Source organism: Prionailurus bengalensis, chromosome X, assembly GCF_016509475.1.
Source record: "Prionailurus bengalensis isolate Pbe53 chromosome X, Fcat_Pben_1.1_paternal_pri, whole genome shotgun sequence".
Taxonomy (NCBI): domain Eukaryota; kingdom Metazoa; phylum Chordata; class Mammalia; order Carnivora; family Felidae; genus Prionailurus; species Prionailurus bengalensis.
In genome coordinates, this window is record NC_057361.1 from 12,285,342 (window position 1) to 12,311,762 (window position 26,421).

Here is a 26,421-nt window from a genome sequence, read left to right on the forward strand (position 1 = left end):
GCGTGGGCGGAGAGCTGGGATTGGCCATGCGTGAGGGTGTGTAAAGCAGGGAAAGGATGTGACCGGAGTGAGAGGCGGGCCTGGACACCGTGGGAAGGAGTGTCTGCGACGGCCCAGCCGGGAAGGGCGTGGCCTAGGCGTTGACCAGGGGCATAACCTGAAAAAGTAGGATTTAGCGCGTGAAGGGCTTGGCGTGGCCGCTCGTAAGGGGACTACAAAGTCGGTCCAGACTGCGGGAGGGCTGAGCTCAGGCAGAGAGCAGAGGAATTACCAGAGTGGAAAGCAGGGACGTAGGCATAAGAGAACGACCTGGGGCTCAGAGAAATGAGCGTGACCCTGGGGACAAGCATGTGAAAAGACCTGTGGACGGGGGGGGGGGGGGGGGGGGGCGGCACGGAGTAGCGTAAGGGACGCAAATTACGTAACAGGAAGAAGGGCCGTGATATAGGCGGAGCGCAAGGGCGTACCTTGAACGTGGGGGCGCGACACGTTTGTGAGGGCGTGACAAAGACGGTCCCGCTCAAAGGAGGGGTGGGCCCAGACGTAGGACGGAGGCGGGGCCACGTTGGCGGGCAGGCGCCTGACCGCGGCTGCAGACCCAGAGCGATGGCAGCGTAGGTGTAGCCAGGGCAGAGAACAGGTGCGGACCAAGGCTCTGGGTGGAGGGAGAGGTGGTTCAAGCCCTGAGGCAGTGAGCGACTCCAAGGCAGGACTTAAAGGGCTTTGTCGGAGACTTAGGCGGGGCGACGGGGACGTGACGTGTTACGCGCCATGACGTGTACGGCGTGAGGGGCGTGACGAGTCGCGACGGGACGTGGCCAAGATGGCCGCGCGCATGAGTCTCTCCCCGGCGCTGAGTGGAGGGGGTCCGCTCTCAGGGAAATATTCGGGTAAGGTCGGGCTGCGAATGGAGCATGGTGGGTAGGGGGTACATGCTAGAGAGGACAGGGACCCTTTCTCTCAGGACCACGCTCTGCGATGGGCCGTGGAGCTGCGACAAGCTGTCGGTTCCGCGAGGATGGCCGCAGGGCCGGCGGGGCTTTTCTGTAGAATGGAGAGGAGGAGGCGGGAATCGCTGTTTTCCTTCTCTCTGTTCCTCCACTGTGAGGGTCACCATCTACATCCCGTTAGAGTCCTGTCCATTTAACGGTAGAACTGTTGTCCCAGAGACTTTCAGAAATGGGGGGTTGTAGTTCACAAATCGAGGCGCAGTAAGTTGGGACCCTCTCACACCTGTATCGTTGCTCTTTTCCCCGACCATGCCAGACACTATGGACAGATTCACAACCACCCCCAGGGCAGGGGATCAGCAGGATAACTATGTCACGTGGGCATATCTGAGTCTTCTCTACTCCGTTGTCCCCTTTTTCTTTTGTGCCCTGCCCCAAAAATATAAACGTTAGTTGGTGTCTCTGATTCTTTGTGGTAGGAGTTGAAAGCTACTGTTTGAGGCTGCTGGAGACTTGTTGTTGTTGTAATTTGTTAGTGTAACAAATTGTTAGTGTAATTTCTTCTCAAGCTTGGGAAATGTGCGATATTGAAGATGTGTACATTTTAATTTGGATACAATTAATTCATTCTCAGCCACCTAAAGTCACTTTACATTCTGCTACCCCTTCGTCCTTTACTGTGAATCTGGTCATCTCTACTCTGCTATTTAAAAGTCTTGCTGGAGTAGGAGCAGAGTCCGGGATCTCTGGTGAGAGAAGCTACCCAACCCTACCGGTAACCTGCCCCTGCACGTCCTTGAGAACTGTCACTGTTCTCAGCCTGCCTTGGAGTCTACAATGAACTTAAAGTTCATTACACCCACCCTCCCTTCTGGGCCTTGGTAAAGAGCTGCATAGTTCTTGAATATTTTGGAAACGAAAACCTTTCAGGGTTCTGGGGCCTTCTCCTTTACTCACAAGTTGTGACCTCGATGTCAGAACTGAAAATCACTTACAGGTGAAAAGTAACACAGGCAGCATTCCTGTGCCTGTACACACCTGCCCTGTTCAGCCAAGCAAAAGATTGCCACCACTCATAGTTGGAACGCAATAAAAATTGGATGAATTTTGACAGAATATGAGTGTTTGGGAAATCTGATGGAAAAAGGGAAATACATTTTATCTCGTTGGCTACACTGGGGCAGTTAGTTGCATCATACAAACCAGATTAAAAAATGTATTTTGAAACCTTCAGCAGCCGCAGACTGGAATTATGCTTTCAGAGAAGTGGGTAAGAGGAGGAAATCACTTTGTCAAGCAGGACATGGAAACACAACCTCTAATTCACATTTCAGGGAATTGCAACAGTCTGGCTTGCTTTATAAATTAGGAAGTGAGAAAACGAAGGATCAATTTGATGAGAATCAAGGAATGTTTTTTATCAGTCTGACCTTTAGTGGGTAATTATATTTTGCTGTCTTTTGCATACATACAAATGGCTTAGCGAGGTATTTAATAAATATGTGATTTATAAATGATTTTAAAGGCTTTTAGAATCTTTTCTAATTTTTTTTAAAGATTGTGTTATTTTTAAGTAATCTCTACACCTGATGCGGGACTTGAATTCACAACCCTAAGATCAAGAGTCGCATGCTCTGCTGACTGAACCAGCCAGGCCGCCCAGAATCTTTTCTAATTCTTAAAACATTTTTAAGTCTCCAAAAGAACAGATCAGAAACGTGTAAGTAAAATCCAAAGACATACATGAATAATCAGTGATAGCAAAGGACATGTTAGCACACACAGCTTACCTTCCTTGGGACTCATCTGGCCAATGGTCCCATATTTATGGACAGACATAAGGACAGACACATTGTCCATGAAGTCCAGTAATACATCTTAGTAGTTAATTGTTACATGCTGTGTGTGGGATTAATTATTATCTGTGGCATCACGGGGTGGGATTTTATGAGATCTGTAGGTAAGTTTAAATAACCACCTCTCCAGAAATAATTATTTTTAAATTAAGAACCGTGATTGGCTTAGTGCTGAACATACATAGTACATACCTATTCTCTAAAGTGTCTTTATTTTTACATTTTGGTGTATAATTTTGTTCTTAAAGCTTTGAAGCCATGGCTGACTCATGATAACTGAATGTTTGGGTGAGCATTATATTATTATTTGCAATCCCGTTATTTTGAATATGTGTTTTTGAGGAAGAGAAGTATATTTGTTCTAAAACAGTAGCAAACTATTTTTAACTCACTTTATAAAACAGTTGCAGTTTCTTTACATATTACCCATTTTTCTCCTGCTTGTACTACAAAATACAACATGTTGCAAAAATACACTCTACATTTCTATATTCCAGGATTCACCTGGAGCCTATTTAATAATGACTAGTAGTGTATTTTCAATGCTGATGTTTACAATTTGTAGCGTAGGTGCAAATTCATAAACATTCTGATAAATATCTTTCCTCCTGAAGCAGATACCTGGACATAAATAACCTCACGTATTGCTACAGGTATTGTAGCCCAGCATTAGCTAAGTTGAGTTTCTGTTTATTTGGATTTCCCTGGAACCCTCCTCACCCCTGACCTTCCATGCTCTGTTCCTTCCTTGATCGCCTTTACTCTTCCTTCTGTCTCTTGGCTTCCTCACTGCACTTTGTCAGTCTCCCTCTATACACCTGTTACTCCTGGGGGAGGGAAGGGAATTTTCTTCTCTCTCTGACCTCAGGACCTCTCCTGAGCACCAGAGCTGCACTGACTCTCCTAGAGTTTTCCTCCCGCTGTCCCCTTGGACCTCAACTCCGTAAGATTCACGGGAAGAGTGACCTCTTTCCCTTCCCACCTGCTCCTTGAGCCGGCTTATTTCTCTCTCCAGGGACTCATCCTCCTACCGTCAGCGTCATCCCTCCGTAAAATCATGGGGCCTTCTTCAACTTCTTCCCTCTTCTCTCTTCCAGTTGAGTGCCGGATCCTAGGTTTTTTTACCCAAATGGCAGTCTCTTGCATACAGAGTACCTTGGTTCATCGCTACTGTCACTCTCCCGTCAGTGCTTCATATTCTGTCACTTGGATTCCTGGAATTTCATTTCAAACTCAAGTGCCCAAATCTGAGCTGCTCCTGTCCCACCCGAAACCTGTTCTGCACACTGTGGTGCTCATCTCGGTTCCTGGCAACTCCGTCCTTCTAGCTGATTAGGCGGAGAATCTTTCAGTCATCCTTGAGTCCTTTCTTTCACATCTTACGGGCTGTCTCTCCAGGATACAGCCAACACCCCACTGCTTCTCACCACCTCCACTACGACATCCTTCGTTCCAGCCCCTGGATTATTCTGAGCGATCTCCCTGCTTCTTTCCTGCCTGCCATCCCAGTTGATTTCCAGTAGGCACCCTGAATGATCTTTTGAAGATACAGATCAGGTTGTGTCCTTTCTCTGCTCCCAAAACTCCATTGTGTCCCCCATTTCACTTAGAGCGGGGGTTTCCACGCAGGGGTGATTCCCCTTCTCCAAGGAACATCAGCGGTGTCAGGACACATTTTTGGTGGTCGTAATGGAGGGAGTGTGTCATCGGCATCTAAAGGGTAGGGGCCAGGGATGCTGCTAACCATCGTACAATGTATGGGACAGCCCCAAAACAGAGTTATCTGGTCAAATGTCAACAATGTCAAGGGTGAGAAATGCTGAATTAGAGACAGAACCTTTACAGTGGCCTAGAAATCTACTTGATCTGGCATTCATGATCTCTCCACCTTGTCTCCTACTACCGTCCTGCTAGTCCACTCTGCTCCTGCCGTGTTGGGCTCCTTACTATCCCTTGTATGTGCCAGCCATGCTCCCGCCTCAGGATCTCTGCATAGGCAATTCCGTCTTCCTGGAATACCCTTCCCCCGATAGCCCCAGAACTAATTCCTTCGTTTCCTTCCATTTTTTGCTCAGACTTCACCTTCTCAGTAAGGCCTCCTTCAAGCGATTTATTTCAAAAACAACACTCCTTTCCCAGTGGCACTCCAGAGTCACCTCATCCTGCTCTACTTTTCACTGAATTTATTTTAATTGTCCGTGCAACTGACTCGTGTTACGTTGCTGTTTATGATCTGTCTCCCCGACTAGAATGTAATTTCCACCAGGATAGGGACTTTGTTTTATTTCCTCGGGGATCCGAGACCAGTGTCTGGCATTTGGTAGCTGCTTGATTGACGTCCTGATGAATGCAAGGATGAAGGAAGGATGGTTGGAGGAATCTCCTTGTCACGGACCTTCCCGCGTCCGTTCTGCCCACTGCCATCCATCCCGCGCTGTGCGCATGGAGTCCTCAGAAACCATCCTGTATATGTGGAATAATGCCTGAGTGTCTTCCAGCCTCCTGGAAATTCATATTCTTCAAGTTAATCTCCAGTCCCATCCAGCTTCACCTTCAGCTGCGTCACCTGGGCATCTTTTGGCCAGATTGACACATAGAGTTAATCATCCCAAGTAGAGAGGCCTGGAAGAAATTCTCCCTCACAGCAGTCACAGGGAACCAACCCTACCAACAAATTGATCTCAGATTTGTAGCCTCTAGAACTGTGAGAAAATGGTTTCTGTTGTTTAATCCGCCCAGGCTGTGGTTCTTTGTTACAAACTAATGCACTGGCCCTAAGACCCCATATAGGGAGTTAGACCTGGAGATGAGGCACCTATATGGAATTCATAAACTTACTATCGCTCCCCTTTAACATGATGGCTCCATGTTACGGACTGAATGTTTCTGCCCCCCCCCCCCATTCCATATGTTGAAGCCCTAACACCCAATGGAGTGATATTAGGAGATGGAGCCTTTGTGAAGTGATTAGGGTTGGATTAGGGTATGTGGGTTGGTCCTCCATGATAGGATTAGAGCTCTTATCAGAAAAGAGTCCAGAGCTTGTTCTCTTTTCTGCTGTAAGGACACAGAAGATAGCTGTCTACAAGCTAGAAGCAGGTTCTCACCAGGAACTGATGAGCCAGAACCATGATCTTGGATTTCCAGCGCCTAGAACTATGGGAAATAAGTGTCTGTGTAAACAACTCAGTCTCTGGTATTTTGGTATAGCAGTCCAAGCTGAGACATTATGCATTTTCACTTCCTGACTTCAATGTGTTCATTGGCAAAGTGATGCATGTAACACAATGCGTGGCACCAGGTTGCAAGACTAGCTATTTTTCACACTTCACTTTACAATACCTGTCCTGGCACATGGCTTGTTGATGGTTATAAAGGGTTCTGCCTGGAGTCCTCATTTGTTCCTTTCAGGGAAGTAACAGGAAGGAACTCTGCCTCCTGCTTTCAGTGGACACAGCTCAGGTGTGATTGTTTTCCTCTCCTTTCCTTTGGGTGTAGCCTTTTTTCCTCTAGCCCTGAGTGGCAGGTGAGTTTCAGGAAGAGGAGTGGATTAACTCTTGACTCATTCCCCCTCCACCCCTCCCCACCCCCGCCCCACCACGTATGCTCAGAGTCCTAATGTTGTTGCCCTACTCAGAGCTTCCGCTCGATGGTCACCCTCGGTTGTTTACAGCTTCGCCTTCTCTGTCCTTCTCCCTCTAGGTTATTAGGTTCCTGCATGTTATTTCGGGCCTGATCAACATTTCAAGCTAAACATGGTGGTGATGAGTATCCTCAGGGCCATTCTGCAAGCCTCTCCATGCAGGTCACCGTGGAGAAGATTCCAGATCCCCAGCTCTGTGCCGGCGAGGCCCTGCAGCCTCTACACCTGCACGTACAAAACCCGGAACCGAGCCTGTGAGTACCCCGCTGCCTTCGAGAGAGCGAAAGGCTGGTTTCGTAGCAATCACGTGTGTCCTGCTTATCCACGTGCTGTCAGTGGCATTCCAGAGTGGGATTCTGTGCCCTAAGAACCGTGAGAACAGCTACTTGTTTCTCTACTTGTCTTCTCAGATAAATGTGGAAAATTCTTTTCCCCCAGGTTCATTGGGATGTAGTTGCCACATAACATTGTGTAAGTCGAAGTTGTGCAGCGTGATGATTTGATACACGTATATTGCAAAACCGTCATAAGGTTCAGAAAGTCCTTTCCTTGACCGATTCTCACATGTTCAAAGGATGTCGTGCCGAAATAGGACGAGGGAGATGTCCCAGTTTCCGGTACTCTGGAACCTGTTCTGTGCTGTTGTGGTTAGCAGTGGTCTTCTTACTAACGTGGATCCACAGACGGCGAATTCTCCCCGTGAATCTTAACGTTCTGCAAGTTGCGTATTCACGTTTGCCAGCAGGTCAGTGGCTTCGCGCTCTGGAATATTCTTTCCCGAGTCACAAACTGCAGAGTTAATTCCAGCCGAGCAGCTTGCCAGCGTGTGCTCTGCTGTCAGTGCGGCATCAAGGGATGCGGCAGATGGTCTCTCCTGCCACCTCCCGCATCCCGTTCTTCTCCTGAGACACCAGCTACCTGGCACATCCCTGTGGTGCAGGGATTGTCCACCGAGGCACTACTGACCGGGGGGATGGGCCACTCTGTGATGTTGCACGTGAAGCGTGCACAGTAGGTGTTGAGTGACCTTCTAGATATCCCCTAAGGGACAAAGTGACCCTGGAAAGAACCACTAAGATAATAGGAGGAGGCTAATGTATGTGTTGGTGGAGAAATGAGTTTAATGAAGTATTTTTTTATATATTTCCCACTGTTCTCCATGAATTAACACAGAGTTTCTAATGTTGGCTTGCCTCAAAATTTCAGGTGTCTTAACTTTTCCTCCACAGGCTTCCTCTCTTTGATCGTATATTGCACACAAGAAAAGGAGTTCATTAGTAATGCTGATCTAGCTAAATGCATTGCCTTGAAACTGCTTCTTAGGTATATTTTTATTTTCAGTTTATTTTGTTTCCTCCAGCCTTGACTGTTCTCATTAGAATAAACTGGCTGGAATCATAAATTTCTGGTTGCTGGGTATGGCCTCCCACCAGTAGACCCACATCCTACTCAAATGGGTTGTTCTCAACATGTACATTTTGTGGTCTGAAGATTAAATTGGAAAAAAATACATAGTCATAATTTATCTAGTTAGTAAAGTTTTGTGTGAGTGTGGGGGTTTTCCTTGATTTTTGTTTCTGTTTACAGATAAAATTTAAAGGCATAAGATTTAATATACTAATGTTTTTAAGATAGTTCATTTCTTTTAGTATTGACAAACCCCAAAAGTAGTGGCTTGGTGATGTGAGGTGTTCCCTTGATTAATTTCTCACATCACCTAAAGTGTTGTGTTTTTCAGTTACTAAGAGAAATAGGCGACAGTCATGATTTGGTTTTGCTTTTGGCATATTGCTCTGCCCCTCCTGTTTTCACTGGGGAGAATATTGTAATTTCTGCTGCTCTGAGCCACTGGCAGCTTAATACGACGGCAGAAGGCCCCGTTGTGTACTTGTGTGACCAAGAATGACCCAAGATCGTTGAGGGCTAGAAAAGATAATCTGCAAAGCCCGTAGCTAGTGGCCGCCGTACAGTGAGGACTGTGTTGGCAAGCACTCCTACTCCTAGTACTGCGATTATCGTCATCACCGTCCTTATCGTCATAGGCTCAGTGCCCCCATCAGATGTTTTTGTGACCATTTTAAGATTGGGTTAAGTGGGCGGTGCCTGGGTGGCTCAGTCGGTTGAGCGTCCGACTTCGGCTCAGGTCATGATCTCACAGTCTGTGAGTTTGAGCCCCGCATCGGGCTCTGTGCTGATGGCTCAGAGCCTGGAGCCTGCTTCCGATTCTGTGTCTCCCTCTCTCTCTGCCCCTTCCCTGCTCATGCTCTGTCTCTCTCTGTCTCAAAAATAAAATGAAAACATTAAGAAAAAAAAAATTAAAAAAAAAAAAGATTGGGTTAAGCGGAATGAGGAGTAAATGAAGTAGGAGGATGTGGCAAATTCAGGAAGCAGCATTTCACTAGGGCCTTGGGCTCTGGGATTCACCTTCAGTCCCTGCTTCTCACCTCCCAGGGAATCATTGGCTGTCGACTCAGATCACTGTTCGCTGTTATCTCAAGTAGCAGACAGTAAATGTTGACAGTCCTAACTTTTGCCACTGGTATTCTGATAAAGATAAAAGTCTGCTCTGGTTCCCAAGATGTAAATAAAGTCAGTTTCGCTCAGGGTATCATGTAGTGAAATTTAGCCTGATTGTCACATAAAAAAATAGTAGGCATGAGATCTTAGACCATAGGAAAATAAATCTAATAATGTTAATTTTAAATTTAATGAAATATAAAGACTGTCCTCTAGCATGGAAATGGTACAGATTTTTTATTATTCCAATGATTCTTAATTTCCCTACTTTTAGAAGGAAAACATTTTTTTAGGACAGCATGGAATAGAATGGCACTGTATAAAATCTAGCCACTGTACCCATTTGTGTATTTCTCTGTAAATATAAATTTATTGTAACTTTTTGGCCAGTGCTAGCACTTATCATATTGAAAATTTCCATCATCGGGGCGCCTGGGTGGCGCAGTCGGTTAAGCGTCCGGCTTCAGCCAGGTCACGATCTCGCGGTCCGTGAGTTCGAGCCCCGCATCAGGCTCTGGGCTGATGGCTCAGAGCCTGGAGCCTGTTTCCAATTCTGTGTCTCCCTCTCTCTCTGCCCCTCCCCCGTTCATGCTCTATCTCTCTCTGTCCCAAAAGTAAATAAACGTTGAAAAAAAAATTTAAAAAAAAAAAAAAAAAAAAAGAAAATTTCCATCATCAGAGAAAGTTCTGTTTGATAGGACTGGTCTATATTATAACTGAACTGTGTTGGTAAATTGTTATTATTTCTCCTGTTAACTCTGATGAACACAAAGCCTGGACAACAATAGTATTAAAAAGCCTTTTTTGCAATGTCTTCACCAAGAATTCTATTCATCCCTAGATAACACAAGCTGGGATACCTAGACTATGTTGTCTTCCATTAACTTTTGAATAATCTTGAGTAACAATGGACTGGTGAGGTGCCCCTTGAAATTATTTCAGTGGCCTCAGAGGTATCGGCAGCTGTAAGAAGCTAACAGATAGCCTTGAACTGACCCCCAGGAACTGTGGGCTTTAGTCTCCTGTGGTGATAATTGCATGTGTCTGCTGTGGTTACCTGGACTCAGCATCGAAGTGCCTTTTACAGCCCTTGTGCTTGAGTAGACAATTTGTGATTCTGTGATCATCCATAACAATATCATATGGGAGGGGGCTGTCCCTGTGTATCCTGTCACTGTGTTATGCCCTCGGCCTACTAGGATGCTCTTCAGTCACATGAGAAAATCGCACAGCTCAAGAAAAAGGCCGGTAACAGGGCAAGGCACATGAGAAAAAAAACCAACGAGGGTGTAGAATAATGACGTCCAGTAGATAAATAACAAGAGCCACAAACATGAGCCATGTAATTCCAAGGAATTCTATGCTTTATAATAACCACATTTAAAGGAGAACAAATAGCATGTCAATTACATCTTAGTAAAACTGAAAGAAAAATAAATTTGTTCATTTGTGAAATTCTATACAGGAAATAGATGAAATATAGTATACAGATGAAATGGATTTTACTAAAATATTTAACCCACTATATCCAAAATATTATCATTCTAACCTGTAATCGATATAAAAATCATTGAGATAGTTTGCATTCTCTATTTTGTACTAAATCATCAAAGCTGAGTGGGTGTTTTACATTTATAGTGTATCTCCCTTTGAATGACCAAGGGGAGTAGCATGGCAAGGTTCTGGAATAGCATGGCAAGACCAGAGTTTGGGAAGAATGAAGAGAAAGGAAATTAGGTGGCTGAGGTGGGTTCCTAATATGAAAACCTTGGCACTGGACACAGAAATTAGGACTTGACATATAGTCTTTAACACAGGAATGACATGTTGAAGGTGGAAATTTAGGGAAACTGGTAGATGGCAAAAACATGGTAGAGGGTGTTGAGACCAAGAGACATGTATGAAGTGCAGGGTGTAGAGGCCTGAACTCAGCTGTTGGTCATGGGCAAGGCAAGGAAAAGATACACCTGAAAGATCCTTAAAGGAAAAAAAATGTGATCAGTAGAGTAATAGGGGTAAAAGTAAAAGAAGACTGGAACCTTCCCAACAATACTCTTTATCTTCTGTGTTCAGTGAACAAGCAGTGATTAAATGCGACTTTAGTTCTTGAGTTTGTACAACACTGAAAGAGGCAGATAATTAAGCACATATGCATATAATGACCATTACATGTGTGTAATAAGTGTTTTGAAGGGAAAGACAAGAATGCTATGATTTAAAAAAAGGGGAGGTCATATAATAGGATAGTCAGGTGAGGCGGTGACGGTTTCTTTGGAGAGGTGACAAGCCAATAACAGGAGCTAGCCCTGAGCTGAATGAGGGGAAAGTGGTTTCTGAGGAGAGGGAGGAGCAGGAACTGAGGGGCCAAGGCAGGAACGTGCTTCCTGTGCTTCAGGAGGTGAAAGAGGGACACTCCTGAGGCTGGACACATAGGGTGGTACAGGCACAAAAGAAATCAAAGCCGGGACTAGTCCTATTAATAAGAACTAAAACCGAGCACATTTTCTCCATGGAATCTAAAGGGACTTTGTTGCTCGTCAGCGATATATTCGTGACACCTTCATGATGGCAATACAGTTGTCACCCAAAGAAATGACCAAAGCGGGCAGCATTTATACTATTTAGACAAAGAAACAATAAGTCTGTGGAGAATTGGCAGGACCAAGAAAATGTTTTATTCAGGAACTTCAATTAGGAATTCTACAGAGAATTTGGGCTGAAGTAGTAAATCAGTAAAAGTAACCAGGGTTGCTTATACAGCCTTCATGACTGAGTTTCTGTCTCTGGTGATAAGGGTGTCTCTTTATCTCCTGGTGCAGGAAGCGTACCTTTCCAATGGGAGATTTATTTCCAGTTTTCTGGAGGCAGTGGGGGTTCCAAGTGTTCTTGCCCTGGCTATTTCTTAGGTAACTTTAATTTGAAATAATATGCTAAAGTGGCACATTTTGGGTGACCTGCCCTTGGCCCCCACAGGAAGAAGTAATGTGAATTTACCTTTCACAACCATTTATCTTGCAGAACAAACCCTTGGGAAAAGCTGGCTTCACTAAAACAACAGTAACCAAGGGCCCCTATTGGGGGGATGGTCTGGATCCCCAAAGGAGGAGGTTGTGGGGGACAGAACCTTCCAGAAGCTGAACTTGTGACCTGAAGGGCATCAATTGATAGGAACGTCAAGGTCATAAAAGAGCAATGAAGGAATAGGCCTGGGATTTGGGGGCTGGCTTTTGCATGGGTGAGAATAGATTCTGGTCATTTCCTGAATGGGGTGGGGACGAATCTGGGTGAAAGGAGGGATCGTCTTGGGGATCTGCTTGTTAGTCCCCTTCTTGCCTGGTCTTTACAGGAGACCCTCACGAATTGGTTTTGAAGAATGTGAATTCTCAACTCCTGGGCCACAGTCTGAGTATCTCAGAGGGGAAGGTGCTGCAAAGTCTCGTGGTGCCATGCATCCTATAACTGAATCAGGGCTGTTTAGTGGTGTTACCAGGTGGGGGAGGGATAGTAAAGTTTTCCCCAAACTGAGAAGGCACTTTGAGACCAGAAAATGAAGCAGGCCATTCTGTACAGTTTACAGAGTTCTGTTCAGAGTAACTTACTGCAGGGTATCAGGCAGATGACAGTCCAGACAAGGCGCAGCTATTCTCTGCAAAGTCTGGACCTTGGTCCACAGATTTTATAGAGTGAGGGAACTCTTGGGGGCCACTGTAGTGGTCAGAGGTCGGAGGGTTCACATGCATTTCAAAGCGTTTGCATGCACCTAATTGGCAGCTGACATTTAACAGACCTGGTGGCACCATCTGTGAGTCAGGAAGAGAGGAGAGACTATGTTATCTCTAACAGTCTGGCATGTCTAAAGTATGAACATTAATCTCTAAGGGGCCCATAACACGTATCCCCAGGAGTGGTCAGCGAGCAAGATGGAGGGCCAAAGATGGAGTCAGTATTGTCAGCACTCCTAAAAGTTGCTTTCTAATTCGCATTCTAATTAGATTATTATATGAAATATTTTACCAGGCAAATACATTTTTTATTTTAGGTTTTTGAAACAAAATTCTTGTTCCTAATGGAACAATTTCTTTTATACTCAGAAAGTAAATGAGAACATTGGGTTTGGATCTCTCCAGAGATAAGATGGTGCTGTTTTATAGGAAGAAATAGTAAAAACAAGAATACCCTGAGTTTGCAGAGACCACGGTTTCTCAACTTGATTGACATTGGGGGTCATATAATTCTGTGCATTGTAGGCTGTTTCGCTGCATACCTGGCCTTTATCCACTAGATGTCAGTAGCACTCTTCCAATTGTGACAACCGAAAATGTCTCCAGACATTGCCAAGTGTCTTCTAGAGACAGCATCGTTCTGTCTGTTGACAACCACTGGTCTACTCTCAGGAGAGCTCTCTATATCTTTTTTGTGCCCCCTACCACCACCAAAAAACCCTCAAAACCCCAGAAGGCTAGGATTTTGAATTTATAGATTTTAACAGCTATCCACGCAAAACAAATGTCTTCTTTGTAAAGGTAAACTAGGAGCAAGTTTCTGGTTTGTGTGTGTGTGTGTGTGTGTGTGTGTGTGTGTGTTTAATGAAGAAAGATATGTCTGTGAGCCTGCTATACACACAGTGGGTTGACTGAGTAGCAGCTACCTGACCACTTTCTGAGATCCTTAGGCTCGTCCTTAGTGGTGGGGTGAGGCTCAGAGGTTCCTTGGTAATGATTTATCTTGATTCATATTTCTTCTGATTTTCCTATTAGTCTTGGTTCTACCCATCCATAGTGCTTCTAAAGGGCAGAGAACTGGAGCACCCCAAATTAGGCTTAGTTCTATCCATCATGCATGGATGTCTCAGCAGCTCTGTGTGACAGGAAGTCCACTGAGATTTATCAGAGACTTTACCAGAAAGACCTGGTACTTGACTCTTTGTAGAAAAATAATCATCAGCGACGCGTTGTGTCTGTGTGGGACAAATTGTGCATGGACACCTTTATATAGAATGAGGTCAGGAGACTGGCAAGGGGAGCTCTCCTTACCAGTTGCAGACCCAACTGGAAGAGGTAAAGCTTGTACATGGATACTACTTTAACTACTATTTTGCTATCCCAGCCTGAGGAAGGACGATTTCTCTTCTGCCCTAGCAACAGCCCAGCCATTGAGAAACACTCACAACTCAGCCAATGAGAAGCCACTATACTTCTAGCTCCCATTCTACTCCAGTGGACTTGTTGTTTATAACAACCTTCCCAACTTACTTTCCACTATAAAAGAGGATCCCCCTCCTTTGTTGCTGGACTTGTTTATGGTTTTAGTCATAGCTTGCCCCAGATTGTAATTCTCTGCTCTTCTCAAAAAAAAAAAAACACAAAAAAACCCACCATTTTTTTCGCTGGTAAAATGACCAGCAGTGTTATTCCTAAAGTTAGCATATCTCAAAGTAAGAAGAAATTACTCCTTTTCCACCCCAGTTTCATTAATGCCTTCTGTAGTCATCACACTCATCAGTACCAAAACCCTAGATTCTTGCCCCCATCTCCATTGGAAGCCTGTGATACTGCATTGTGTAAATAAATCATCCAGGGATCTTCAAAACTGCAAGCTAAGTTACAGGTGCATGCCACACAAGTCTTTATTTCTACCAGCCAAGTGGTTAAAAACTTACAATGCTTGGTTCAACATTTGCTTTGCAAAAATTCTTCTTCTTCCCGCATTTCCTTTGTTGGAAATAACTCATTATTGAAAATTTCATTGATTTATACTTGTAGGTATATCTGGTTTGGCAAGTGGGGCTCAGAAAATTATCACTAAAGAAAAGAAGCTCATTTAAGGATACCTTCCTTCCACACGGTGCTAATCTGCACGCGTCTTAATGTTACCACAAGAGCGGGTAGCACTTGGTTCGGGTGAAATCAGAGGGTGGACTGAGCCGCTTGTGTCTGACAAAGCAGCAGACGTCTGTGCCCGTGCAGGGTGCTCTGAGCTGCCTTTGTCCTCTGCCTTAATCAGTCCGTTTAGCCCCCAGGTGGCTAATTCCTAAGATGTAGACTCCATGGGCCTTGACACACTCCCCACAACTAGAATTGCCTCGTGTGTGATCCCACATAGCAGACGTCTTGATGATAGCCCCGCTGTGCTTTTTCTCCTAGTGCACCCGCTCTGGGAGAGCGTGGACCTGGTCCCGGCGGGCGAGCGCCAGTCGCCCATCAACATCCGGTGGAGGGACAGTGTCTATGATCCTGGCTTAAAACCGCTCACCATCTCTTACGACCCGACCACCTGCCTCCATGTCTGGAATAACGGGTACTCCTTCCTCGTGGAATTTGAAGATTCTACAGATAAATCAGGTGAGGGTCAGACTGGTGGTCTTGTGTGGAGTTAAAGGGACAGTTTGAAGTGAGCACAGGCCACACCACACTGCCTCCTTGGGACCATGGACCTCTATGAGCGGTGGACTGGGACTCCTTGCACTTTTTTTTTTTTTTTTAATGTGTTAAAAAACATGTAACGTGAGATTTGTCGTCTTAACCGTTTTTAAGTGTACAGCTCACTAGTGTTAAGTGTACTCATAGTGTTGTGTCGCCAGCGCTACCATTCATCTCTGTAACTTTTCATTTTGCAAAACTGAAACTACACCACTTAAACAGTAGCTCCCCATTTTCCCCTTCCTTCAGCTCCTGGCTAGGACCATTTTACTTTGTCTCTATGCATTTGACTACTGGGTACCTCATATAAGTGGAATCATGCGGTATTTGTCTTTTTTATGACTGGCTGATTTCAATTAGCCTAGTGTTGTCAAGGTTCACTCATATTGCAGCATGTGTCAGAATTTCCTTCTTTTTAAGACTGAATAGTATTCCATCGTTCGTATAGACCACACTTTGTTTATCCATTCACCTGTCTGTGGACACTTGACTTGCAGCCACCTTTTGCCTGTTGTGAATAGTGCTGCCATGAACATGGGTGTGCAGATACCTTTTGAGATGTCCTTTTCAGTTCTTTTGGGTATAAACCCAAAAGTGGAATTGCTCGATCATCATTAGAGGTTTTTGAGTCTATGAATAGTGTCTATTTTCATTCTTATGCATGTTTCCTTCTACTGGTATGATAGGTAGATAGATTTTATATTTGAAATTTTATTTAAAATGATATATTTGGGGGGCACCTGGGTGGCTCACTCAGTTAAGCGTCTGACTTTGTCTCAGGTCATGATCTCACAGTTCATGGGTTCAAGCCCCGTGTTGGGTTCTGTGCTGACAGCTCAGAGCCTACGGCCTGCTTCAGAATCTGTGACTCCCTCTCTGCCTTTACCATGCTCACACTCTGACTCTCTCTCTCTCTCTCTCTCAAAAATAAACATAAAAAAATTAAAATTACACATTTGAATTTGTTTTTATTTGAAATTATATATATTGTACATTTTTTTATTTGAAATTTGCAATTTGTGTGTGTTGAATATATGCCAACCTACCTCCGCTTGCTGACTTTACAGATAGCTTCTGTATTAAATAGTAATAGTATTTAGCCAGGTTTCAAATAAGATTGCAGTGCAGAGCAAAAGGATAGGCAGGGAAAAGACATTTTATATTTTTAGTCTCCTAATAACGTGTGTATTTTGTCACCCACTGATTTATTTATTTGTGCCTTATTTACTGAGTGCCAATCGTGTGCCAGCCATGGCACCAAGTGCTGGGAATGCTAACTAGATTCTTGACCTGGCAGCGTTCAAAGTCTAGTGAGAAAAGCACACATGAAACTAGAATTATAAAGCAAGTGTGATTTGAGAAAGGGTCTTTTAAAAGTGCTGTGGGACCACAGAAGAGGGTGTGATGGAGACTGCTCAGAGGAGGCTACGATGCTTTCACCAAGGTGGGGTGTCAGTGCAAAATGAACAAACCTTTTAGAATTTCTTTTAAAAAAAAAAAAAAAAGGAAGAATTTTATTCGAGTCCAAGTGAGGAAAGCTGCCTGGGATACACAGTCTTCACAAAGAAGGGAGCGCTTCCAGTAAGGGATCATTTGGTGTAGACTTCTGTACATTTTATATTCATAAAAAGTTACAAATTTTTTTAAAAAGAGATTATTAGACAAAGAACTTTTCAGGAAGTTTCAGGCCTTATCTTAACTTCTAGTATACGCAGGGCTATATGACGTTAATCTCCTGGGACCCAGGGAGGTTTCTTACTTTTTCTTATCTTTTGTGTTCAGAATGTACCTCTTTGGTTATTTTCTTTAACAAAAGACGTTGTACAGTGTGTACTCGGGGCAGAAATAGAGCCCAGGCTTTGAGGTTTTGCTGAGTCATTTTGACCTTGGTAAATGTTACAGTATAGCTTTCCTGGGAGCCCAGGAGCAGGGCCCACAAATACTAAAAGTTGAAAATTTCCTTTACTGGGGGACATTTATCTTGGGTATTGAAGGATGAATTGGAGTTTGTCAAGAGTATTAGAAGGGCATTGGAGACTGAGGGAAAATCATGTGCAAAAGCAGATGTTCAGAAAATGGCCAAAAACAAAGTGGCCGGAATGCCAAATGTGCGTTTTGAGGGGAGGCAGGAAGAATGATGAACATTGAAGCTTAGGAGGGTAGATGGAAGACAGGTTCATCAGATACGAGTTATTTTTTTATTATTATTTTATTTTTAAAGCTTATTTATTTTGAGAGAGAGAGAGAGCAGGGGAGGGACAGAGAAAGAGGGAGAGAGAGCATGCCAAGCAGGCCCCACGCCGTCAGCATGGAGCCCAATGCGGGGCTCAAACCCACAAGCCATGAGATGATGATCTGAGCCAAAATCATGAGTCTGACGCTTAACCAACTGAGCCACCCAGGCGCCCCCAGATACTGGTTATTTTTACACAACAGAATGGCACAGCATGGTTTCATTTAATTAATTAGTCAATTGCTTTATTTTTTGAGACTAACCCAGTTAGTAGTGCAGGTCCACAAAGTCAGATTAATCCAAGTATGAGATGGTGGGAACTTAAATGAAGGCTGTAGCAGTTGAAGTAGAGAGAAAGAGCAAGTTTTGAAAAAGCACTTCTAAAAATTGTCACAAGGAGACTATGAAGGCACACGCACGAGTTGGGTCTTTATGCAGCGCCAGCTGTGCTCAGTCCTAAAGCAAGGTGAACGTAATGAGAAAGCGGGTTCGGGATTCCAGACCCAGTGACATTGGAGCTGTGATTAACTTGGCCTCTTCCCTGCACACGGCGCAGGACCTAAGAGGAGGCACACGACGATCGAGATAACACAGGTGGTAGGAAGTGAACGAGGCCGCCGCCAAGTCCGTGTGTGGGCGCGCAGCTGAGAGGAGGCCCCGGGCCGGGTCCGTGCTCCGTCCTCCAGCTCCTTCTGTTCAAGCGGTGGAGGCTCTCCGTTCTCTTCAGCCGGAGCCTTCGGTGGCAGCTGCCTTTTCAGGCGCTCAGACGCAGAGGGTCACGTCTGCGGGGCCCGACCGCTGCAAAAGCCCTCCCCCTTTTAAAGGGATTTGGTCAGTCCTGGGCACCTGCACCCCTCCCCTGCTCCTGCTGCTGATCGGTTCTAGGGCGTCGTCAGCCGGTGCCGGTCTCGGGGAGAGCTCATCGTTGTTAGTACCCTCAGCTGCTTATATCATTGCCCGACGCAGGCCCCTGCTGGACAGGAGTGATTCCATCTTGCTCTCTACAAAAGGCAATAGGACTTGGAGATGGACTCCTCTTCAAGTGAGGAAAAAGCAGAGTTAACCACATCGTTCAGTTGTCCCGCTTGGGAGGCTGGGGGATGGTGATGGCAGAAAGGTTATGAATGATGGATGAGGAATAATGTGTAGGGAAGTATAGGGAGCACATAAGGAAATAAACAACTTTCCCCCTAATTTGATTTTAAACATTACATTAAAGATAGAAGGAAACCCATTTTGAGTGGTTATCCATCAAAGAAAAAAATGTCTTCAACTCCTGTTTAATTTCCATGGGGAGGATCTGTTTCTCTCAAGATAAGCATCTTTGCTGCCTTTGATGCAAATGGATTGTGGATTTTCGGGTTTCCTGCGGATCAAGATGGGAATGAACAAATGTTGATCCCTCACTGAAAGATTATCCACTTTGCTGTATAAATTTTTTTTCTCCTCAAATAAACCCTTTTATTTCAAAGTAATGTTAATTGCTGATCCTGCGTAAATTTCTTCCTCCTCTTTATTTCTGTCTCATCTTGCATCAGATTGTCATATGCTTTTCCCAGTGGCTTTATTTTGGGTGAGGAAACATGTTTCAGTATTGTAGGTTGAATAAGACTGTTGATTTATTTTGGAGCAATCCTGTATGGTCAGGCATTAATCCTCCTTTTAATGGTGTTTCAGCTGCACTCGGTGCATCAGAATGCAGTCACATTTCAAAGCTTTGAGGATGCAGCAACTGGAGGAAGGTGGTTTCACTACGATAGGAATATTTTTAAAGGTAAAAAATATTCTTACCAACTTTAAATGTTGTGTTGTATTCTAGAATGGAAAGATCAAATGTTACAGTATTGTTTTTTAAGAATATTGGCATCAGTTCATCGGTAAGATAAGCAATGCTTAAAATAAAAGACTGTTACAAATATATTCCAGATGGTATGAAATTGTGCTGTCCAATAAGGTATCCATAAGCCCATGTGTGGCTATTGAACACTTGAAATGAGGCTAGTGTAATTGAGGAAATGGATTTTTTATTTTATTTTAATAAGTTTGATTTAAATATAAGAACTGATACTCAATTCAGTTATTGGAAAACTTTTAAGACTGGAGCGACGTGGGTATATGTATCTACATTTTCAAGTAAAATCGGAATCAAGTATTTCTGATGAAAATTTTGCATCTAATTTGATATGTACTCTACGCATAAAATACACAACAGATTTTTAAAGCTTAGTATGGAAAAAATGGAAACTCAATTGTTCATATTGATTACATGTTGAAATGACAGTCTTTTCAGTGTATTTGGCAAAAATATGTTATCAAAAGCAATTTCACCTTTAACTTTTTAAATGTGGCTCCTAGAAACTTTAAAATTACCTTTGTGGTTTGTATTACATTTCTACTTTTAGGCATTGGTGTAAAAGGGTGAAGGTAAATAATACTAAATAAATACTGGTTAAAATGTGAAATGAGTTAATATATTCTAAATGGCATAAAAAGATAAAGGCGAACAGCTATGGGAAATGATCTGGAAAGGAACTAATATTTATGAGTGCTCTGTGACTGTATGTTAGCTAAGTGCATCGTTTATCTTCCCCAGAGGTCTCTGATGGCAACGCTGTCTTCTCCATTTTTCAGATGAAGTGAAGCTCGATGAAGTTAAGTGCTCTCCTGCCACGTCATGCAGTTATCCGCTGGAGAAGTCAACGGCAAAGCTGTGGACCACACTCTGTGCAGTGCCTGTCAGCTCCTGTAGCTTCAGCAGGTGCAGACCTTCCCTGGAGGCTGAGTGTTTTCAGGGTACCGGGATTTGTTTTAATCAGGTGTGGTTAAATGACTGTCGTGAAAGAAGAATTTTTTTAAAAGTTATGTATCTATTTTGAGAGAGAGAGAGAGAGAGAGAGAGAGAGAGCCGGGTAGGACCAGAAAGGTTGTGGGGGAGAGAGAATCCCAAGCAGGTTCTGCACTGTCAGTGCAGGACCCGACGCTGGCCTCGATCTCACGAACCATGAAATCATGACCTGAGCCAAAATCAAGAATCAGACAGATGTTTATCCAGGTGCCCCCTCCCTTTTTTTTAAGTTGATGTATTTATTTTGAGAGCTGGGGAGATGAAAAACTAATTTTATCCTACAGTCCTTGAAACAGGAAGGCAGGGCCACACAGGGAAGCACACAGGGATGGCCAGGAGGCAGAGGGAAGGAGGAGAAATCCTGGGCGATAGCCTATTGTGGTTTCTGGGGGAAGGAAGGCATAAGGTAGTATAAACAGAAAGATTGGCCTCTTCGAATAGTTTCAGTAGGCTCTATTGTATAGAGGCTGTCCCTAGTTGTCTGGTGCCTCGTCCTGGGGTGGTGAGGGCACAGGAATAGTGGCCAAGCATGTAAGAGCCCTATAAAGGAGGTGGTTGTTTCCTCATGAAAGGCACTGTCCCAGGGTGTTTGTTCTCTCTAGGAATTAGGTAACCCTGGGAGGGGCCGCCCCCTTAGCGTCAGCAAGTCCTCACATATCAAAGCATCAAATACAGAAACTGGAACACATAGTTATAACACTGAGGCTTGAGGACATGGGCATGAGCTGAAAGCTGGGCCTTACTACACTCTGCCTGGCTGGAGAGCTTCAGCAACCAGCGTCCCTGTAGGCCAAGTATGAGTGAGGCTCCGGGGGCTGAGGCTAATGGAGCAGGGGCACCTTTCCCTGCAGACTGTGGTTTTGAGCCTATCCGTGTGTTCTTTGTATGCTTTCATTCACTGATATTTATAACATCCTAAATTGTCAGTTTCATTTCAGTACCATAGATTCTTTTTCGGTAATCACCAAGAGTCCTATTTAAATTCACATTCTATAACAATTCCAGAGTGAGATGTCAGTTTTTAAAAATATTTTCTCATTTATTGTTCTTCAGGTACACATCACAAAGAGCTGCAGAAATTGGTGGATACTTTGCCATCAATCAAGCATAAGGTAATTTCCCCCCCTAAATCACTTGAAATACATTTTATGTTTAATCTCCGAGTGGACGCTGACAAGGCGCCCCGGAACACAACTCGCCACTGCCTTGGTTCTGCCGCCATGCCACTGAGCGCTCGGCACTCGGGAACACGGTGCCGTCCCCTCCTCTGCTCCGACACCTGCACACCTGCGTCTTCGAAGTCCCCGTGGGAACACTCAGACCAGCCCTCTTGGCTAGACCTCCCATCCCGCAGGCGGGGAGCAGGGAAAAGTGGGACGGACGCTTGGCTTGGCTAGCTGTGAAGAACAGTTACCCGTTTCCGTCCGGCCCGTCCGCATGGACGCCTCTGTCCAGACCCCAGGATTAACTGTTGCTTCTTGAGGATGCCAAAGGGGCTGTTCCCTGGAAGTCCTCCTCTTCCCTGTCTCTCCCCTTCTCCCCACCTCAGTCCCTCCCCACTGCCTCTTTCCCTCTCCCTCCCTCTCGCTCTCCCTCTTTTTCCTTGCCTGTCTCTTTCTTCCCTTTTGATGCAGGAGCCTGGCTCCCTCTACTTTGCGTTGTGTTTTAGAAAGGAGAATTCTGTTTGTTTCTCTTGAGAAAGACCAGCCTCCTTGTTCATGCACCAGCTACCACCTGACGCCTCCCGCCTCCCGCCTCCCGCCTCCCGCCTCCCGCCTCCCGAAGAGTTCAGAGGAGACTGGCACCTGCAGTAAACTCATGACAATGGAGGGGGAAAGTGCTTTTGGCTGTGTTCCCATGGAGGATGATCAGAAATACATAGTTAATTACAGGAGCAGTGTGCGGGTGTGATTCTGTCCAAAGGTGCCTAGAGATACTCTAGACCACTGCTGGTCCCCAGATTCCCCTCGAATCATTGCCTCATCATCCGATTTCTGAGTGGTTTTCATCACAAAATGATGACTCGGTGACCCCTTCTCTTTGCCAGGACACCCTTGTGGAATTTGGGTCATTTGATCCTTCCTGCCTGATGCCCGCCTGCCCAGATTACTGGACCTACTCGGGGTCCCTGACTACCCCGCCCCTCTCTGAGTCTGTCACCTGGATCATTAAGAAGCAGCCCGTAGAGGTTGATCACGATCAGGTATGTTCTTTCCACCTTTCTGTATGAGGACATGCTAGTCTGCCCCTTTAACACAAGGCTGGGCTCAAACTTTGGCATCGGTTTTGAACATCTTGTAATGCTTCTACGTTTTTATTAAAATTTGCTAACATCTTGTCTCAGTTTGGACATGAATTTGGAGATACTTCAAATTAACTGGAGAGAGGAGTTAAAACGTAGAAGAGCATAAGCTTTTTGCTTTCATTTTGGACAATATCCTGTCTTTTACCATATATACGTTGTGTAGAATCTCTGTAAAAATTAAGACTTTTAAATGAAAGGCAAATACCATATGATTTCACTCCTATGTGGAATTTACAAAACACAACAGATGAACATAGGGGAAATAAGATAAAAAGAGAGAGGGAGCAAACCATAAGAGACTTCTAAAGACAGAGAACAAACTGAGGGTTGCTGGAGGGATGGTGGGTGGAGGGATGGGCCGAATGGGTGATGGGCATTAAGGAGGGCACTCGTTGGGATGAGTACTGGGTGTCATACGTAAGTGCTGAGTCACTTGTTCTACTCCTGAAACCAATACTACACTGTATGTTAACTAACTTGAATTTAAAGAAATAAATTTTAAAAACTAAATGAATGGAAAAATGAAGGCTGGAAATGACTGTGTTCAAAACCCTTTGATTTTCTTTTCTTTATTATTGTAGTGGACACACAATGTTACATTAGTTTCAGGCATACAGCATGGTGATTTGACAACTCCATATGTTAGGCTGTGCTCACCACAAGTGTAGTCAACATCTGTCATCATACAACTCTATTACACTACCATTGACTGTTTTCCCTGTGTGTTTTTTTTTCTTTTACCTTTCAATCCCCATGGCTTAACTAATTTCCTTAATTACTAATTTTCCCCATGACATCACTAGAATCCTATACCTCCCTCTCCCTTTGACCCATTTTTCCCATTCCCCCCAATACTCCCCTCCCCTCTGGCAACCTTCATACATAGTTTGTTCTCTGTATTTATGCAAAAACCCTTAATTTTCTTAAGAGAAGCTTGCTGTGGAATTTCAAGGTAAAGATAGAACCCGACAATGTCTATACAGAAATTTTACTCAGTCAAAAATTTTGACTTGGTATTTGTTTTCGTTTAGAATCTAAGTTTAAGTGGTGGGTACTACATGAACACGCAAAATGTTGTTTAATTTATAAGTGAATTAAACAGTAATAATAATTGCTTTTATTTGTTTGTTTTGGAATTTAATTAATTAAAAACTTTTTACAAGGACAAAAGCTTCCAAGTTCTTTTTTGTGAAGCCAAGATAACAGTGAAACCAAAACCCACCAAAGATTGGATACCTCCCAGAAAGTAAATACTAGGCCAGTATCTCTCAAGAATATTTAGAAAAAAAGAAAGCTTAATTATTAGAAACAGAATCTACCAGTACATCAGAAGAAATATACACTTTGTCCACATAAGATTTTTTTCTGAAATGTCAGTATTAGGAATGATATATTATGATTAATAGACTTCATCCTGTCAGCAAAGCTAAAGGGAAGACTCATATTTCATTTTCATAAACTCCTCTAAAACTCATTTGACAAAATTGATCATGTATTTTTTGTAAAATTTTTTATTGAAATGAGAATTCCCTAAGTTGATAAAGTAGATTAATGTCGGCTCAGAAGTAAATAGTATGCCTAGTATGGAAAGAATATCTACTAACTCCACTATAATTAGCATATGAAATTTTAAATTGGTTAAATTCTGGTAGCAGCCAATGTAGTTAGATCAAAAAAAGATAAAGGAAATGAGAAAAGCAATTAGCAGAGTACCATATTAATTTATAGACATCAATTCCTTGGATATGTGTAAGTCACAGAAGGTATAATGGAAGAAAGATCTGTACTTAAATGGAAACTCAAAAACTAAAATACCTTGGAATGAACTTAAAGTGTTACCAAGAAAACTCAAGCATTACTAAAGGACACAAAAAACTCTTTCAAATAAAATTCATACCATGTTATTGAATAGAAAGATACCATAAAGACACCCTTGATGTCAATTCTTAAGTTGCAATTTTCCATGAATATTCTCCATGCATTAGATGTCCCAAGAAAGATATCAATATTTACATTGTGGGGTGCTGTCCTGTGTATTTTAAGATGTTTAGCAGTATCCCTGGCCTCTACCCACAGGATGCCAGTAGTTCCCCAAGGAGTGACAACCAAAAATGTCTCCATACATTCTGTGTGTCTGTTGCAAACTCACCCCTGGTTGAGCACCACTCGTATGTGCTAACCTCTAATAACAACTAATAAGTGAAATCCTTTATTGCTTAGTGTGTAAAAAAAGGCTTTTAATTAATCAGTGCATTGGTTTACCAGTAAAGGCGTAGGAGTGATTCATTTATTACTGCCTGTAGCTCACCCAGAGAACTGGTTTGTTGGAGGATTCTTTAGCTACAAAACAGTCTTCGGGAACCTCCAGAAACTGAATTTCCCCCTCAGAGGCCCTGACTCCGCTGCACTGCGATCATGGGCAGCTACCTGGGCACACCCATGGCCACTCTGCCACGCCGGGCCCAGAAGCGAGGTTCCCCCTGGCCCAGGCCCACCCACTGCCACCCGGGCCCGGATGGGAGCCATAGCCTCTCCTGGGTCCGCAGCCAGCCCACCCCCACCATGCCACCCTGCTGGGACCATGCCAGAGTCTGGAGGGTGATGGTCCCCAAGGCCTGGAGAGCTTTCACTGCAAGCCACCCCTCCAGATCTTCATGGGGTTGGATTTTTCCAGTGATCACAAGGGTTTGATGAAGTGGCTGTGAAGTGCCCAATACCCTGCACACACCTGGAGCCTGGTGACAATCGAACTCACTCCTGCAGAGCGCAGAGGGAAATGCTACAGGTGCCTGCCTATCCACGAACCCCCGGGGCCCTATGTCAAGGAGGCCTCGCTGAGGGCCCCTAGCAGACACAAGAAAAGAAAACAGAGAATCCTTGGACCTGTCTGCTTCAAACCTCCCAGGCCAAGAGAAAAAAGGCAGAGCCCGGGCCAGGCCATCCTCCTTCAGGCCTGTATTGAGAGACAGAATGGTCCCTTCCTTTGTGCCCGGGCCTGGGCCTCTGAGGCCAGGCCTCTGCTCCTGGTGCAGCAGGGCCCCAGAGGACACTGACCCGGGCCTACCTGCCTCAAGGACACAGCGCCGTGGCCTGGGCTGCCGAGCAGATCAGTACTCCCCAGGGCCTGGGCCTCCCGCAGCCTGATGTCTCCTCCGTATCCTGAGTCAGAGCCCTGCCACCTCCACCTCCTGAGACTCAAACCCACAGTTGTTTCACTCTGCCCTACCCCCACATGGGTCCCTGACACCCCCAGTCAGCCCTCTCCCCCGCAGCTGGCGGCTCCACCAAGCCCCCAGACCCCCTCCCTTGACCCTGCAGAGCCCACACTGAAGAAGCTCTCCAGCTACCCAAACCTCTGCCTTCCTTGTGCCCACCCAGTCCTCCTACCTGTTCCCACACTCATCAGGAAAGCATGCTTCTCCCCTACTTCCCCACTTCCCCACTTTGTGAAGTGAAAATGGCGTTCTTGTTTTAGATAAAAATAATAGACAACTTTATGATCACAGAGAATGTCATTGTCTTTCTTTCAGATGTACATATGTTAGGATTGCATCTACACTGTGAATTCACCTTGGCCTTGTAACATCTGGGACCAAATACTTCTTTGTTCTTTGTTTCATACACACATTGTGAAAATAAAAAACTGTCTCCAA

The 26,421-nt window shown here is 44.5% G+C and overlaps 1 protein-coding gene across 1 annotated transcript; it reads left to right on the forward strand.

The window, feature by feature from the left end:
• Positions 1 to 133: 133 nt before the first annotated feature.
• Positions 134 to 26,421, forward strand: LOC122477271. Its single transcript, XM_043570179.1, has 8 exons — positions 134 to 890; positions 6,509 to 6,703; positions 15,110 to 15,307; positions 19,296 to 19,392; positions 20,250 to 20,411; positions 21,517 to 21,575; positions 22,511 to 22,666; positions 25,072 to 26,421. Exons 3-8 carry the CDS (start codon positions 15,248 to 15,250, stop codon positions 25,141 to 25,143), a joined length of 606 nt encoding a protein of 201 aa, XP_043426114.1. The 5' UTR covers positions 134 to 890; positions 6,509 to 6,703; positions 15,110 to 15,247; the 3' UTR covers positions 25,144 to 26,421.